The sequence below is a fragment of the Neodiprion fabricii genome, chromosome 7, assembly GCF_021155785.1.
Source record: "Neodiprion fabricii isolate iyNeoFabr1 chromosome 7, iyNeoFabr1.1, whole genome shotgun sequence".
Classification (NCBI taxonomy): Eukaryota; Metazoa; Arthropoda; class Insecta; order Hymenoptera; family Diprionidae; genus Neodiprion; species Neodiprion fabricii.
The window spans coordinates 8,346,052-8,364,711 of NC_060245.1; the positions used below are offsets into that span (position 1 = coordinate 8,346,052).

The window sequence follows — 18,660 nt, forward strand, 5'->3', positions numbered from 1 at the left end:
AAAAAAAACGGCAGCCTAACTAAGCGCAAGCGCACTAAATGTGACCTCAACTAAACACAAAATCTCAAGGTAACGCAACTCAATTAACATCATATTAACTCAACGGCACGGAACTAAGCGCAAGCGCAACTAAACGTAATCGAAACTATACGTTATCGCAATGCATCCGAAATGAAACCTTCTAAAAATCCTCGAAAACGTTATTCGCTAATCGGAGCACTCCAATTTGGCTCTTCCCGACCTACTCGAGAGGTGACACTGAAAAACCCGATAACGCGGCTCGACCCGGTACAGTGGAATTCGGTTATACTTAATTTTAAAAACGAGAGAGACTCAACTAAAACCCGTGACTCAACTTTCGCAAGAACTCAAAATTAACTCTACTCTAACAGACGTACTCAGGCTACGGTCATCAAGCAAAAGAATCGGCAAAAGAATTTCGAGTACTTTTCTACAACGCAAATCCAAAACGGCTATCCGTTACTCGGCAAGCCTTTTCGTAATTATGCTCAAAATTCAATTGCGGGGATAGAAGCAGCGCTCACCTTCTACATTCTTGCAACCCCCTTTCCATTCCCCTCGTGATTTTTGGGCGACTCCATTACTTCGCGAAACTCCTCAAAACGTGACCACTTATCACGATCGCCAGAACTAGAGTGGTTTCAAAAACCTACGACCTGCCGCAACACGGATCTCGATACACCATCCCATACGTGACGTCATACCCACAAGAATACGCAATAATCGATCCGTCATCGATTTCGTCAATTGCGCAACTTGACGCGCAGCTTCAACAGCATCGTGGCGCAGAACTTAAGGGAGCTTTCCAGTGTGAAATTTTCAAAAAATCGATTTTTTTTTTTTTGCTTTATCGAATAGTATACACTCTTCCGAATATTCCCTGAAATTTTCATGCCGAAATTCAGATTATTTCGGGTACTGTAAAGCATTTCTTCGAAGAAGGCAACGGAGCGCTACAGCTGCCGCGTCGGCCGTCTGCCCGTGCGACCGTTATTTCTATTGTCTCGTTCCTACCTGCACGTACATGAACTTGGCTCGCCAATTGTCGAAAATGTGAATTCGGACTATTGCATAATTTGCCGTTAATTAGCCGTAAATTAGTCGCGCGACTTATTTTTTTGTCGCACTCAATTTTCAAAAAAAAAAGCGGATCGCGTGCTAATTTTTCAAAAACTCAGCCCCAAAGGACGTATTCTGCGGCAAGCAGATAGTAGAAATCGCTACGCAGTGTGCTGTGTGCACCTTCAATGAAGGTTACGACCCAATTTTAAAAATTTTGAAGACGATGTGATGCACGATAGGGCCGAGCGCCGCAGATTTCGCCGCTAAGTACAAGAATGCGCGCATCATCCAAGCAAACCGCCAGGCGTCCCTGGATAGCAAAGAGGCGAGGACAGCTCGTCGGACTAAACAATCCATTGAGCACGATCTTTTCGAAGAAGCAGAAGGGATATTGTACGGACCTGGCATCGCTGATTGACCGTAAGTAAACGATTTACCTAAAATTTCCTCACTTGAAACTTTGAACGCGTTTTTCCCGAAACAGCATTTTTCAAAACGGTGTCCAACTTGGAGGGCAGAGTTTTAAAGCTATCGAGTTGAATTTTTTACACAATATTCTTAACGTCATTGTTTATCGTGCTATGGAAGCTTTTTTTTTTTTTTTTGACATCTTCCTATTTTTTTGTAAAAAAAACTGCCAAAAAAAATGCTAAAATCGATACTTTTTGTTCAAACTGGCGCCATTTTTGCAAAAAAAAAAAAAAAGAAAAAAGCTTCCATAGCACGAAAGCCAATTATATACCGATCAATAATCTTTTTGTGTTTTTTGTTTCAGATCAAAATTGTGACCCCCAACGTGGACACCACATCCAAGTGCATTTTCTGCAACAATTGTTTCATCATTTTTATAGATATTAATTTATAAATAAATCGATCTTTAAAAAATTGTTTTGTATTCTTCAATACCCAATTAATATACAAAAAAAAAACCAGACCGATTAGATTATTTTTTCTTTAAAAAAAAAAATCGCAAAAAACAGCGATTTTTCGGGCTGTCACACTGGAAAGCTCCCTTAACGCTAGATCGCAATCTCGTCCTCCGCGCAGCTTCATGACGTCTTGGTGGTGAGCATGGTACTTCCTTGCCGCTAGTCGGTCTGTCGCAAGTTTGCTAGTCAATTGTTGGCGGGGCGAAGGAGGAGAGGCTGCGGCGCGCTGGCCGCCAGCGGGAATTGCGTCTACCTTGTATCTACGCGATCCGGGGATCTACGTTGGCTCTCCCTCCGCAGCTGCGACAGCCTTCCTTCGCAATTGTCGCTAGTCCGCCACTCCGAAATTTTCTCGAATTCGTTGCCGACTTCTGCCTGATGCCGTTATAGCTCGAAAAATAAAAATAAAAAAATAAAAAACCTAAAATATCTTACGCTTTTCGCTAAGATGTTCCCTCTCGTAGTTTCGGATGCGTGACTCTAGTCCTGGCGCTCTTTTGCAGAGACTTCGCGACGCAATTTCGGAAATTCCTAAATTTTAGTTCCGCCCAGGGTTCAGGGAGCCCCTTGTAACGGGCATCAAAAATGCCACGTTACAATACATCTTTTTTTTTCAAGTTATATAATGTCGGCGTGAAGGTGACTGAAGTTATCAATGTCAGTTCTTTTGTTGACAGTATTATTTTTTGATATGTGTATCATTTATTTTAAAATCCTTTCGTGCCAGTTTGTATCTCTTTCTAAGATTTTTACATTTTCAAAATTGAACATATGCTCTTCTACCAATGCATGATAGGCTAATGCCGATATGTCTGGATCATGTGTTTTTATATCATGTTTATGATTCTTTTCCTTAAATGATCCTTTTTTTCAAATGTTGCGAAGATTGGCCTATGTCGCATTTTCCACAATCTATACAGTTAATCTTATAGATAATATTAGTTCGAAGTCCAATCTTTCAGCAAAAAAGCACACGCAACAATTCTGGTATCGAGGTAAATAACTGAATTATTTTTAGTTTTCACATCGCAGCATTGTTTTAGTGAAAGTTTGCTCAAAAGGAGATGTATCCTTCTTTCTTGAAATAACAGCCGGATTAAGCACTTCCATTTGGACAACCTTTTTAATTGTTTCAATTGCACCTTGGTACGTGGGCCAGCGTTGCCAACATTACGGTATCATCCGTAAATTTATGGATTTTGTATGTGACCTACGGATTGTTGATACATTTTGATCTGACCTCTGATTTTCATATTAGTGGGTCTGAACTATAGTTGAGGTGAGTTCGTCATTCGTGAGTGCGGATATGTCGGCGGTGCGAATGACAAAGTGCGCGCTCGTATGAGCGTCTGTGCCCAACAGTATCTAACTTTAGACTGTTTTCTTTTCTTAAGTACGACAAGTACACGCAGTAGGTAAGAGAATTTTTTCAACAATAGTAAAAAACTTAATTATTCAGGTTTGTTGGCTTTACTATCATAAGTACTTTTGACTACTTGAAGTGGATGAGATGGATCATTACTGAGGGGAACCTTTCCTTTTTTCCCCAAATTCTGCTTGTTTGAATTCCACTATTACGACAAAATCATTATTATACTAGTCAGTGAAGAGAGGACGATCCATCAAACAACTTTTATGATCCTTGTAGGTCACAGGTAAAAGAGGTGACGTTTTTGAAGCATTGAGACTTCTACAATTTCTCAATTAATGATAACAGTAATTTATAATTGCCGCTGGTGTTTGCACAGAATATTCTGGCCCTCAATTCTTACTATCTCTACTTCTTGATGCCGCACTTTCATTATGCGATGCCAGTGTTTTTCGATGAAGAAAATTCCAATATAATCCAATTTCATCTGCATTATAGCTGTGTTCAGCGAAAAATTGATTTTCTCTAGTATAATCATTTAATTCTGCTATAAATCTTTTGAGAGATTCGGTATCGCTCGACATTTTTTTTCTTTGCATGGAGAGTTGTCTCATCTCGTGACGTTTTTAAATCCATCCCGCCACCCAGGGCTTACCTTGAAGGATGCTGGACCCTGTATCTTTTAATGAATATTTGTCCTTTTTTGCGTAAGATGGAAATAATAACTAGTTCGTCGAGCAATCATTTCTAAGGAAACCACAAGTATACCGTTATACCATATACCGTATACCACAAGTTATCTTCGATTTTTTCACATTCAAATCCATATAACTACATACTTTTACTGTGGACAAAATGACTTTGCTTATAAATTTTATATTGGTGATTGCGCTACTCGTCACACTGTATTCTCTGGGTTATCGTTTGGCATTGCATTGCTGTTGATCTCCGTTAATATGTTGACCTTATCTAACTGAACTAGTATTCTACGCTTTTTATTTGATGGCGTTTTTGCTTCAGAAAACGAACACAACACATATAAATACGTCAAGCAGGCCCGAGGTTTTCACGGCGACATTTGTTGACATTGCTACGTTACTGATACGAGTCAGGGCAATGTGTCGCTTCTAGGCATCAAGGTAGTGTTCTGGTTTTGAGGACTAAAAAATATAATTTTTGGCGATTTTTGTCGACACGAGAAGAAATGATGAAGCTTCTTAAAATTTAGAGTGTATTTTAACGCAATCGATGAAAGTCAAATTTCAATTAAAAATGTGAAACGATTCCGTTTCTTTATTTCAGTGTAGAACGCACATATTTTCGCATTCATCTCCTCCGAAAGGCATGTAGATTAGGGCGATTATGCTCTTTTTTTTGGATAAAAGACGCCTAGGCTCAAATTTCGATCGACGTAAATGGTACGCCCACATCTTACGATTTACAAGACGTCAAATTTTGTAGATTTTGAATGATTCCATGCTTTCATGGGAATCTTCACTTTGAAAAACATCAAATACCACGAAAAAAATCGATTTTGTATGCACTAAATATACAAAAAATTTCTGGGGGTCTGTAAGTTTGACTAGGGTACCCCCTTGAAGAAACTTTAACAATAGTACTTAAAACAACATCTGTATAGTTCAACAACCAAAAAAAAAAAAGATCAGTGACTGGAATCAAAACCAAAAATTGTCCGAAATTTTGAAAACAGGATGAAAATCTGCGAAATAGTGCAAAGTCTCGACCTTTCTGAGACCACTACACAGTAGGCCCGGAGTCTCGGAAATACGGGAAAAGGGAAATGATTATCGGATTAACATAAAAATCTTAACTTGTTGGTTTTTGAGCGTACTGATTTCAAATCTGACATTACAAATCGGAAATTCAAAAAAGTCGACTTAATATAGTGGCCACAAATGTAAAGTTCGATTTGGTTCGCACAAAAATCTGTACTTGTGATTCACTCGGCCACTAATTTCAAATCTGACATTGAAAATAGTAAATTCAAAATAACTGATCCAATATGGCAACCAAAATTGTTAGTTCAATGTGGCTATGAGTATGGTGAAATACAGTTAAATTTTTACAAAATCCATAGGGTCAATACAAAAGTGAATAAATGCTTAGGAAACTGCCGCTATTAAATGCATAACCATGTTGAAATCACTGTGTTTATTCGTTTTTTAAACTAGTTTGCTCATTCACTGGTGCAGTCACCCTAAGTTAAGTTACGGTAGCTTTAAGTTGTTTTCGCTTACCTATATAATGCATATGTGTGGTATTCGTTCAAAATACTAATTCGATCAGCCAGCTTAGGACTTTTTTGACTTTTATCGATGGAAACCATAAATAAAGAAATGTATGCGTCCAGAGAGAATTGGTACATTGGATCGATGTGACTCATATCATTGAGAATGAAAAACAGTATAGCTGCTCGCTTTGAACATGGACGATATCCTTCCCGTGCTGCATCTATCTCAACCTCTGTTTTTTCTGAAGTAACTAATGATTGTTGAACAGTTATCGACGTAACTTTGGAAACCTGTAATGTATTCAACAGGTCCAAATCATCAAGTAATGATCCAGACGAGATACCCAGTAGCCTGAAAAAAAAAATTGTCAATGCAGCATAATCATATTAACACGACAGATGTTCCAATTATATTGATAAGATTCGAAGTCATTTACGAGAGAATTTTATCTTCGAGATCCTTGAGAGTACGTTTTCCAGCTGCTATTGTTATCACAAGGTTGTCCTTTTGTTCTTCTAATTGTGGTTTTTCTTTTCTTACAACAATTCCTAAGAGCTGAGCTTCCAAGCCTGAAAAGTGAAAGCGTTTGAAGAATGCCAAATCTCAATGTTTGATCACACAGCTATTTTACCTTGTTCTTTAATAGCAAAGTTGCATAATGTAGTTTTAGTTGATATTTCAGGAGCGTAATGAGGATTTGGAAGTTTCGTAGTAATAATCAATCTGAACTTGTTATTGTAGTTGATTAATTTGTCGTTGAACTTGATCATGATCAAATCACCTGTAGGAAAGATTCAAAATGAATGAAAATTTTTGTAGGTAAAGACTCAATGGAATCATGACAAATATGCTCTACAAAATTCAGTCCGTGAATCCTACACTGTCATAATAAGTTCGACGTGTACATATTTGTCCAAAAATAATATGGGCACATGAAAAGAAAGTGTCTTGGCCGGCAATCTAGACCACTATGTAACATAGATAGCCTGTAATATAGTTAGAACCTAAACACTAACATACCCATCTTTGTAATATACAGTTCATGACATATATAAGTACATTAAAAAATATCTAGGTGCTACGTTTCGCGTCATTGCAGAATGAAGTTTTATTATGAATGGTTTACCATTGATAATACAGAAGCCTATCCACGTTACAGACTATACCTTCACATTTTTGGATATACTAGATTCTAATACGATGTCAGAAATGCTTCATCATCCCCAGATATTGAGTTATACGTAAAGTGTTTTACTCTAACTTACGCAGAGAAAAATTTTGTAATGCAGAGGCCAACGAACGAATGTTTCCGGCAGAAATACTTGAAATCCGAAGATTATGGGGCAATTTTAACGCCAGATTAAAACTGAGCAGGCTACAACCATATGAGAAACACGGTCTAGTTCACTGCACGAAACGAATTTTTTGTATGGCTTCATAATCATTCAGCATTAGGGGGCGGAAATGGAAATCCTAACTTATTGAAGGCTAATTGATCTCATCTCAGACCATTTCATAATTGATGCCAGCTATTGCGACTGTAAGACAATACTAGTAGTAAACAAGGGGGGTTCTACTTACAGATTCCTATCACTGACACTTGCCGACATCCTCCCCACACTCAAACCCTTTTCTGCGATGACGTCACAGTCTGCCGTACCGACTTAAGGTCAAAAACATGTGACCTTATCGACATATGTATGGGTCGACGGTAAAAATCGCACTGCTCTACCAACAATTCTTATCGGTCGAAGGTCAAAATCGTGCTAATATTGAAAATATCTCTTCAATTCTTGGCATAGGGAAATGATCTATTACGATAAATGGGTTGAATGTGACCTTGTAATTTCCAACTGTTCGAATAGATCCGGCTTTCTTTAGTAACGGAATAATGGGCGTTCCCCATTCGCTATAATTGATCGGTTGAATAATATTATTATCTTTCAGACGATGTAATTCGGCTTCTACTTTTGGTTTCAATGAAATGGGGACTTTGTATGGCTGCATGAATTTTGGCTTGGCATCCGATTTCAATTGAATTTCCACGCTTCCCTTTGTAAATAAACCAAATCCCGGGGTGAAGACATATTTATAATCTTTTTTCAATTTCTCAATAGTTTCAGTACTATAATTTCGGATGTTATTTATTTCCGAGTTTTGCTTAGGGTTTTGTAACCGAATCGGCCACATTTTTAATTTGTACAGCCATTCTCGACCAACAATTGAATGGCCGTTATTATCTATCACGTATAATTTTTGGTCATCTATTTTCGAACCTTTGTGTACCGAAACGATTATTACGCCTTTTATTGCTATGTTTTTGTCATCATAAGAACGTAAATTTAGTGTTGGTGGTAACAGAGGACTGTCCCGAAAGTATTTATTGTGAACATAAAGTGGAATGGCTGCGACATTTGCCCCTGAATCGACTTCCATGCTTAATGTAACGTCGTTTATTTGAAAGTTTTCGAAATGCGGTGGTATTTCAAAATACTTATTTGCGTCACTTGTTTTTATCATGTACAAATCTGATACAAAGCGATTCTTGTCGTTGAGATCGTCCTCGTTAAGCGTTTGCAATTCGTTTGATAGATTTTCCATTGAATTCTCAATGTTTGATTGCTCATTTTGAATGTTATTGACTCTACCTGTCTGATTGCTTTTTTGGGGACACATTTTAAGTATGTGTCCTTGTTTTCCACAGTCGTCACAGTGTTTATATCTGAACGAACATCGAGCTTTGAGGTGGTGATTTTTACCGCAGCAATGACACGCTCGAGCCCCTTGTTGTGTTGTTGATCGTGGTCTGCTGGTGCTGGCCCGGTCCTGCCGTTGATATCTGTTTCCGCGGTCGTCATTGTTGCTTGACCTTGTGTAGTTGAACGTTGACACCGAGTTCTCTGGGTGCGAATTATTTTTGGATTTTGAATTTTTCGTGGCCATTTCAACGATTTTAGCTGTTTTGATGAATTCCTTTGATGTCTTGCTTGACATTTTTAACAGTTCGCATCTGCTTAAATCATCCTTGACTCCATTAATCAACTGGCCTTTGATGTTGTTTTCTAATTCGGCTTCCGTGAATTTACATTTTGCCGCTAGTATTTTGATAGCTAAGGCAAAGTCTTCTATCAGTTCATCCTTTTTTTGCTTTCGATTTCGGAAATTCACTCGTTCTAGGAATTCGTTTTTGGTTGCATCGTATAGTGACGTATCACTAAATCTTCGTTGTTACACGATGCTTTGATTTCAGCATACACTTCCGAGGATAATTTTGTCAATAATAAAGCACTTTTCTTGACCGTCGGGATGTCGTCCAGTGTTACAAAAGCCTCTAGTTGGCTCAGAAACGCTGTCCATTTTCCACCTTCCTTGAACGACTCGATTTCACCCATGCACGCCATGATTTTGCGTTTTTGTTTCCGTATCGGCGAAGTTTTTGGAAATAGCTGTGGAGTTTTAATGTGTTTCGATCTATCACTTTTCACGAATTCTCGTAACACTCTGCGTATATCGTCAATATTATTTTCTTCATTTGCTTCTATACCGCATCTTGCACAAACGGATGACAGATCGGGTTTACTCAGTTCTTGAATCCACGTAGTTTGTTTGTGTGAAATTTTCGTCTCAATGTACAGCCACAAAAACTTCATTTAAATTTTTGTCCTCGTCGCCATTTGTAATATCTTGGATAAATGAGGTGGACAACAATATCTGTTGTGTTTTGCTTTATTTCTTTTTATTTGGCCAACTGGTTCGTACAGCGCTTGCTCAACGCGTTGGATGCCGAGTAGATACTGGCGTGTCTATATCGACACGCTTGCTCGAACACATGCACACGTGTCTACGCTTACACCTATTACCTAGATCCATTGCCTGTATTCCATACTACTACAGGACTGCTGATGTGTAACATCAACCACCTCAAATTCTTTTCCCATGTTATCAACCACGCGACATTCAAAAATTAATTGTTCTGAAAATTGTTTTTTAGCCTCTCGATATGTCGATACGTCATCATCCACGTGACATTCTGTTTGGCTTGTAACTGTAAAGTGAACTCTGGGCTAAATTTTGAATTGGTTCAGTCAAGGTCAGAGTGCAAGGTCGACCGATAACTGCGGTAGTATACGTTTAAAGCCGCAGGTCCTACGGAGTTGGGTTACTATCGCTCTAAGAATGCAAAACACAGCGCGTGCACACACAAAAATACGTACAGCTGCCCTATAAAAAGGACGCTCATCACTGCAAACGATCATTCAGTGTCAACTTGTCAAGTATACGCGGGGAAAAAGCTAAAGATGGAATCCACGAAGTGTTTGAGATTGATCGATATTATGGAATCGACGTACAAAATCTTGGGAAAATGATCATCAACAGCAGAAGTTCAAAAATGGATAACATTCGGGAGTTAAAATATTCGGCTTCACAACAAAATTTTGCGAAAGGTTTCATCGATTGGAGAAAAGACGAGAATTATCACACTGCTCGGACTCTTGAAAGCGCTCGCGGAAAAATTCAAACGTCCACAGAAAACGCGTGGAGGTACGCGGAAAGAAAGAAGAAGCGATCGAGTTTACTGTGAAGATATGGAATCAGTTTTTCAGGGGAGAATTCGAACTGGATCCATCGTCAATTTGAAGCATAAAGATGTGGAGAGATTTCTAGAAGACGCAAAGTTACTAGTTGTGACAAGACTAAAACCGTTTTGAAGAAAAACAGGAGCTTGACAGCCAACCTTATCCTGGCTTGTAAATTTGAAGTTAGGAAAGACGATCACACGGCGGGAAAAGAATGTGAGGTGGTTGATGTTTCACATCAGCAGTCCTATCGTGGGAGAAGAAGGCGGGACGGTCACCGACATCCAGGTCGGTAAAAAACTTCATGCCCTCCACCGTTGGCAGGCGAGCACCACAGACTTTGATCTTCGGTCGGTAAGATTGTCGGTAAGACAGCACGATTTTGACCTTGGACCGATCAGAATTGTTGGTAAGGCAGTGCGATTTTTACTGTCGACCGATACAACTGTCAGTAAGGTTGCACGTTTTTGATCTTAAGTCGGTACGGCAAACTGTGACGTAATCGCGGAAAAGGGTTTGAGTCTGGGGAGGATGTCAGTCAGTGTCGGTAACAGGAATCTGTGAGTAGAACCCCCCTTGTATTACTACTAATACTTCAACCCTTTGTGAAATTGTATGCCAACTACGATCATATTTATTACATTACAGGTATTTGTTATGTAGAAATGAGTCATCCGTTTGTTTCTTACAATAAACAACGGGATCACATGTATTGAGGTTTAGAACAAAACGGATACTCCTTGAATAAATCGTGTCTGCGTTCTGTGACTGTCATTCGTTCAAAGTGATGTGAAGGAACCCTCCTGGAATCAATGTTTGGAATGGCGATACGAAGTACCCAATTGGTTGCTATCAACCATCGCACAATGAGTAAACGTCATGACCGTTCATTACTTGATAATAATTATGGCACAATTAATTATAATCAAATACTATATTATACAATTTTGTACAAGTTGAACATGACGTTTTGAATCTGTTTGATCTTCAATCAACCGTTTAAAACCGGCAATCAGCAATCGTTCACAGTTATCGACGAATTCTACGTTATTTTCTAAAGGTACGTTGCTCTATGACCAAACTATCTCGATACAAAAACATTTTTTTTTAATGTACAAAATAGAAATTGCACAAAGAAAGTCATTGGCATCAATGAATTCGGAAACCTGCCAAAGTAGATCACACCATATGTGAAATTGCTAGATCCCCAACATTATACGGGTCACAGATTCTGCTGTACTTCGGCAATGCTACTTGCTGATTCGGGGGCTAACATCACTACTCTGAAATGTTACGGTGGGTGGGCTTCTGACAGAGTCGCTCAGGGTTATATCGAAGAGTCCATCAATAACGATAAGGAGATTCATGAAAAATAACAGGATCGACAATGCATACAAAACCCAGAGATTATAAAATACCTGCGACTAAACATGCAAAAAAAGTCGATGAGAATGTTTATTCATCAACATCAGAGAAGCCCAGTAGTTTGGTTACAAAGAAAAAGAATCCAAACTCATTTTCAAAGATATTGATTCTGAACAAAAAATTCTCTCTACAACTGAATAATTGTAGCGATATCACTATTCATTACGTTGAAAAGGATCACAAATGAAAATAGGAGATAGAAAAAAAGTAAGAGAGAGTAGAGTAGACTAGAGTTGGAAGTATTTATTAGGTTCCGAAGTAATCTCCTTGAGAACCACAGACAAGACATACAATGCTGACAAAACTAAATACTACAAAGAAAGAAGTAACACAATAATAAAAGCTGAACAAAAATGAATGAAATAAAAATGAAAAAGTAGTTTTTTGTTTTTAAAAAAATACAACAAGATAGTCAAATTAATAATCGGGTACGATAGAAAATATTAACAACAGCCAAGCATAAGTACATAAGATTATAAACTAAAGCTTGCGTGAGAAAGCAATTAATTTACTGCGGTGAAAAATATAAAAACAGTTTGATAACTATAACCCACATATCACACAGACGGAGGCCTATCAGGATACGCCTTGCATCCTCTGCAGCTATCAAAAATTGGAAGCAACGCGTACGGAATTACAGAAGGCTAGACGCTACGGTGACCTCAGGTTGCAGTGAGTCCCGGAGCTGTATGCCAGTTATCAAGACTGGCTTCTGGAAGGAGACAGTGCGGGCAGCAAGAACAAGAAGCGTATCCGTCTAGGAAGGGTAACGCTGCGACGCAAGGGTCGCACGGAGCCGTATCTGATCGCCAAATAACCACGGGTCGCCAAGACACAAGGCACCTGATCATGAGCTTACGTCGATTGCACGGGAGCAGCTAACCGCAGGCACGCCTGTGACACGATATACTAGCGTCTCGCGAGACCCTAATTAAGAATCGTATGTAGTTGTTGAGCGCAACCCCAAGAGAGTGTTCAAGCTTACCTGGTATATTAGTCAGCACAGGCGCACAATAGTCAAAAAAGGGGCGAACCAAGGCAACGACCTGTTGCTTAATGAATTATCATTTATTCTTGTACGATATAGCGCCGCCGCTACCTTTTTGTTTATTCGTAGAACATGCTGCGACCACGACAGGGTACTGTCAAGGACCACCCCTAGATATTTAATATTTGCACGAATTCACTGACTGCAGCCCCCATTCTTACAAGCGGAAGACCCTCGAGATACAGCTCATTGATGAAGCGTTCGCCTTAGTTTGTCTCTCATTCAGATGCAGTTTATTAGTTAAAGGCCCCAGCTTAGCACTCTATCAACATCATCGTTAAGGCGAACAATATACTTGGCTACGTCGATCGGGCGACATTAAAGGGGAATATCCAGATCATTAGCATAGAGTAAGTAAAAGCAGTTCCGCAAACATATTGGCAGGTCGTTGATAAATAGCAAAAAAGGTAGGGGACCTAGAACGCTGCCCTCAGGTACTCCAGATCGCGTGTAAAGCCAATCCGACAGCTCGCCACCACCGCCACGAACTGCTTGTACACGGTCGCTCCAGTGAGAATGCGAACACGCAAATACAACAGTGGAAAAGCTTCACCCCTGAAGTTTTTGCAGTAGCAGACAATGATGAACCTTATCGAAGGCTTTCGTAGAGTCAAAGAATATGGCTAAAGTAACTTCGCGTCATCAATTCCATGATGCACGTCATCAATAAACCTCAGGACAGCCATCTGGGTCCCCGACCCTTGACGGAAGCCTATTTGCCACGGATCTAAGAGGTTGTGCGCTTGCAAAACGAAAGAACTTGCTCGAACACCAGACGCTCAAGTACTTTAGGTATGGAGCACAGCAGCGAAATAATACGAAACTCGGAGCACAGAGGCGGGCAACGTACCATAGGACGAGGGTCAACAATAGAGAACTTCCAGAGCGACGAGAAGGTATTGTTTTCAAGTGACGAATTAAATAGCCAAGTAATGATTGGCAGTAAAGCTACACGAAAGACCTTAAAAGTTTGAATCGGTAATCCACCCGAATCCTGCGCTTGCGTCGTCATTCTCGTCATAACTTCATCTACACACCTCTCCTCAACACACGAGAACATTAATTTATCGGTATCATCTTTAACGACTCCAGAGGTAGTATCAACGCAGATGGACAGTTCTGGCTGATGGTCACCTGAAGAAACCGAAGCAAAGTACTCATTGCGCGATTTTAACGATACCTGCTCTGGGATTCTGGGGCCCATCGGTGTTGTAAGTCCTATCCCGCGAATAATCTATCACTGTCAACAATAGTCTGTCGGAACAAATTCCAGAAGTAACAGGCACTAACCATGAATGAGTTTTGGGAACAGACAGTACGGCAGGGCGAAATACAAAGCCTATCAGTAGCCCTTATATTGACAGCAATACGTTGTGACCGCATCTCAGCTGGTTGGAACGTATCACCCAGATAAGCTGGCCTACGGGAGCGTGAAATGGTAAAGAGATAACAACCGATCGAGTATAGCCTCCTGTTTCGCTAAGTTGGCCAGCCCAACTCAAGTCCGTGTTCTGTAATGTAATCATCCCTTGCTACACCTAAGATAAATTTAACAGAGGCGTTAATAAGTCGCTGGAGATTAATATCAAGTCCACGGGGTGAGTTATTATAGCTTGCTGAACAATAATCGAGGTGTGGAAATATAAGAGCCGTAACTAACCATTTACGAAAAGAACCAGAAAACAGTTCCTTGTTTATCTTCAAATGATATAAAACCCTGTTGACCTTGTTACATACCACATCAACATGTTCATTCCACGCTAGTAAGAGCCATAAAATTAGACCAAGATGACTTTATTATCATACTCGATTTTATGATTTCCAATCTGAGTTAGTGTGAGGTGAGAAGCATCTAGCCTGTCAATTAATTTGGAACTACCGCAAAACATTCCCTTCGGCCTTTCAAAATTGATTTTCAAGCAGTTGTCACCGGTTCAATCACGAATATCTTGTACATCATGCAATACTTCATTTATGCCGTCGGCAGTATTCGAGTGTAACAATGGAAATTAAATTTGTAGGTCATCAGCACGTGAAACATGCTTACAGTAACGTATCTATGGGGGTAAATTGTTAGCCAAAATAGAAAAAAGTAGCGGACCCGGCATCAAGCCCTACAGGACCCTGGAGTGAATATCAACCCAGGAGGATATAAAAACAGTTTCTGAACATAACTTATAGGATATTGAGGGGAAAAGAAGACAGTCAAAAATAGTGAAACATCACTTCGGAAGTGCTTCGAAAAACAACAGAAGCGTTTCAGCGAAGACTACAACTTTGTGTCGCTGCAAGCCGGAGTACCTTCGAGATGTAGCTAAAGACGCCTCGTATCTCGTGATCGTATAATCTGAGGCTTTTAATGTCTTAGTGTTTTTATACAGAATTGAACGTTCTTTAAGATTATGTAAAAACACGATTCCATTAAAAAAACGAGTTGACCTTCGGCCGACCTCGGCCATGCCACTTAGGCCGAAACCGTTCTGACTATCTTCTTTCCCCCTCAATATCCTATAAGCTACGTTCAGAGATTGTTTTTGTATCTGTTTTCGTTTCTAGAATATCGACCTGGGGAGATTAAAATGAAAAACCCTGTATAATAACACTTTAAACGACTAATTAAAACACTCGAAGCCGAGCTAGGGGGATAAATTGTGGTCAAAGCTGAGAAAGGTACACTTGGGGACAATGAATATGAGACTGGTCATTTTTTACACTAGACAGTTATGTTGGCAATACAGAGAAACCTACAGCGCCATAGTCAGCCGACCGCGAAACAAACTCAATCTCACTAAACATAACATAACCCATGACCGTCGAATCTAATCTTATAATACCGGGGGGATAATGCATAGACTTGTACATAAAATAGACTGAGCACGCCGGCCCTTTCCCCTGTCCCCTGAACGCTAATACTTGTTGGTGCTGTCTCTTTCTCTTTTATGGGGTTTTCCACCCTATTCCTCTCTCAATACGGCCCATGGTGAGGGAACCAAGTGCTAGAGAGGAAGAGAAAATCAACTGAGGGAAAGCTGAAGGTTGTGCAATCCTACATATCCCCACGCTGAGATCGTTAGAAAGAAATAACAGTATCAACAGCGGGTGTAAGCCAAGGATAGCACCAAAAACGATGAAATTGAGGTTCAGGGGACACTCGCTCCGACTTAATGCCCAGTATACGTCTATAGGATAATGACTTGTTGGATTGATACGGTCATGGGTTATGTTATGTTTATTGAGATTGACTTTGTTTCGCGCTCGGCCTACTATAGCGCTGTAGGTTTCTCTGTATTGCCAACATAACTGTCTAGTGTAAAAAATTGGCCGTCTCAGATTCATTGTTCCTAAGTGTACAACGACACTTGCAATTAGTGGATACCACTGTACAGGAAAGAAACGAACAAATATACGAAAACCTGAGGTGAGCACAACTACTCAAGTCGAAGGAGCTAAAAAAAAGAGTGAGTGAGAGAGAGAAAGAGAGGTGGGGGAGGGAAAGGGAGAGGGAGAGGGAAAGAGAGCATCCGCTCATACATACAGACAAGCATACCAAGAATATAAAATAACAACGTAAGCAAAGCAGTAACACACATGGTCTCCATATTTTACGATGTACAGGAGTCCCGCAAAACAAAAGAGTCGCACTTTCCTCACCGCAACAACAGAACTTCCAGTATCCGCAGGTAGCTCGAGTTCGTTCCAGCGTGCACTCACAACATGCCATCACACATGACCACGTATAGACTCATCAGCCGGCGCTCCTACTACGATAACAAGGAACATTCGAGAAGTGTCCGCCTCTGATTTTGATGAAACTTGGTAGGAATGTTAAGGACGTTCCCACCTAGCAGTGGTCCTCAACTTCTAAAACAGTCCCCCTATGTAAACTATACTATGATGCAATAACAAAAAGTTGAGGTGCAGTGTACATTTTCAGTGGCGCGAACGTGCGCAGAAGTCCAAAAATATACCCATTGCGTCGTTTCTCAGATCTGGCAACATTGTATTCTCTTTCTGTATATTATTATTATATCTGAGACGTGTGCTACAGAGTTTTAATGTTTTGAGGTTACTTTTATTTTGGAGTTAAAAAATAATTTATTTATAATGACTTCACGTTTGAAGAATGGGAGGTTTGTGAAAAAAAAAGTAGGCGATAGAGTAGCTAAAGCTCTAACAGCTGTGTCAGAAGCTAAAAAAACAAAAATTCTCGAAACACTGCATGAAACTACTCAATGTAAAATTCCAGATGGGAATTGTATAGTTGCATTGGAAAAATTAGCTAAAAACCTCAAATGCACCAGCTGCAGCAGTCTTTTAGACATGGAAAAAATGTACGGCTATAACAGAGAAGGACTTCACGTAAAGTTTAAGATAAAATGTGATACTTGTGGCAGATATAATAATGTTAATACCGCAGAGTCCACCAATGGTGTTTCTGATGTCAATATGTCCGTGGTTTTAGGTAAGTGAATTCGCAATATTCTATTTATGTGTAAAAGTAAAAAACTTGAATTGACATAATTAATAGCTTTACAATTATTTTATAAGAAATTTATGATATTTACTATTTGAATGTTTCAGGGGCTATTCATGCCGGTGTTGGAAATACTGGCTTAAATAAAATTCTTGCTTGTGCCAATTTACCTCGAGTAATAGACAAAATTTATAAAAAGTGCGAAGTTGTAGTTGGTGAAGCAATAGAATTAGAAGCTAAAGAAAGTTGCAAGCGAGCTGCTTCTGAGGAAAAAGAATTGGTGATAAAAAATGTCAAAAAGCTGTGTGACACATTGTAAGCATCCATTCTAATTCATTTGAACTGTTCAATGGACTGATGCTGATCATCATAATAATTATAAATCATTTTCTCAACACTGATTTTTATAAAATTGTAATTATAATTATTATGCTATCAGTAAATGTATAATATACAACAACATTTATTTTTACACAAAATAAAGGAGAGACTTTATCTTGTTGTAATTATTTACAATATTTCGATCAAGAATTGAATTAAATATTCAATAAGTTGACAAGCACTAATTTACATTATATACTTGTATTTTTTACAAAAAATGTATTGCTATTAATTTCACGGCATTGAATTGTCTACATAAAATAAAAAAAAAATAATTGTAAATCTGGTTTAATTTTTTTATTTTAACTATTTTTATTTATTATTTCAGACCAGTGGAGATTGCCCAAGATATTTTCCCGCAGTTAGATGTCCTTACGCTTTCCTCAAATGATAATCAAAATTTATTTGATAATACACTAGGTGAAATAATAAATATCATTGTGTCATTTGATATGGGCTGGTCTAAACGCGGTAACGGGCGTAGCTATGATAGTTTGAACGGTTATAGCACTATCATCGGTTTCTTGTCAGGAAAAATTCTAGACTACGCAACTAGAAATAGAAAATGTAAGAAATGTGATATGGGGCATAAAAAAGATGATCATGATTGTAGATTGAACTTCTGCGGAAGTGCTAAGGCAATGGAAGCTGATGCAGGAGTTCAACTTGTTAATCACAGCAACATCTTAAAGGAAGCAGGACTACAAGTACGTGTTATTGTAGGAGATGAAGACAGCTCAATGATTGCAGCAGTAAGAGCAGATAACCCAGGTCAAAAGTATCATAAATTAGCCGACAAAAATCATTTAACCAAAAATTTTGGAAAAGAGTTATATAAATTACGCGATAAGTTTAGAGAGTTAAATAAAACAAATGTTATTCCTCATTTAAAAAAGTGTTTTTCATACGCTGTTGCACAAAATAAGGGCAATTCCGAAAACTTAGCTAGAAATTTGAGACAAATACCGGGTCGTATTTTTAGCAGACATGAAAACTGTGGAAAGTGGTGTAACCCAAGTAAAAATCATGCTCTAAACCTATCTGATGAAACCTTGTATGAAGAATTATTACATTTGTTCGATAAATACGCACAAAACTCTCATAAATTTTCTATTGCCGCTT

General features: G+C 39.0%; 2 protein-coding genes across 2 annotated transcripts in view; one reads left to right on the forward strand and one right to left on the reverse strand.

Annotated features, from left to right (window-relative positions):
* The window catches only part of LOC124185963 (dynein axonemal heavy chain 2), a 670,443-nt gene that overhangs the window by 34,117 nt on the left and 617,666 nt on the right, over positions 1-18,660 (reverse strand). Inside the window, exons 40-42 of the mRNA XM_046577226.1 lie at positions 6,265-6,414; positions 6,070-6,202; positions 5,640-5,984 (exon numbers count right to left, since the gene is read on the reverse strand). Of these exons, the coding sequence (XP_046433182.1) occupies positions 5,640-5,984; positions 6,070-6,202; positions 6,265-6,414 (628 nt within the window). The remainder of the gene's footprint in view (positions 1-5,639; positions 5,985-6,069; positions 6,203-6,264; positions 6,415-18,660) is intronic.
* Positions 16,878-17,483, forward strand: LOC124185966. The gene is made up of 2 exons (XM_046577230.1): positions 16,878-17,145; positions 17,265-17,483. Exons 1-2 carry the CDS (start codon positions 17,004-17,006, stop codon positions 17,474-17,476), a joined length of 354 nt encoding a protein of 117 aa, XP_046433186.1. The 5' UTR covers positions 16,878-17,003; the 3' UTR covers positions 17,477-17,483.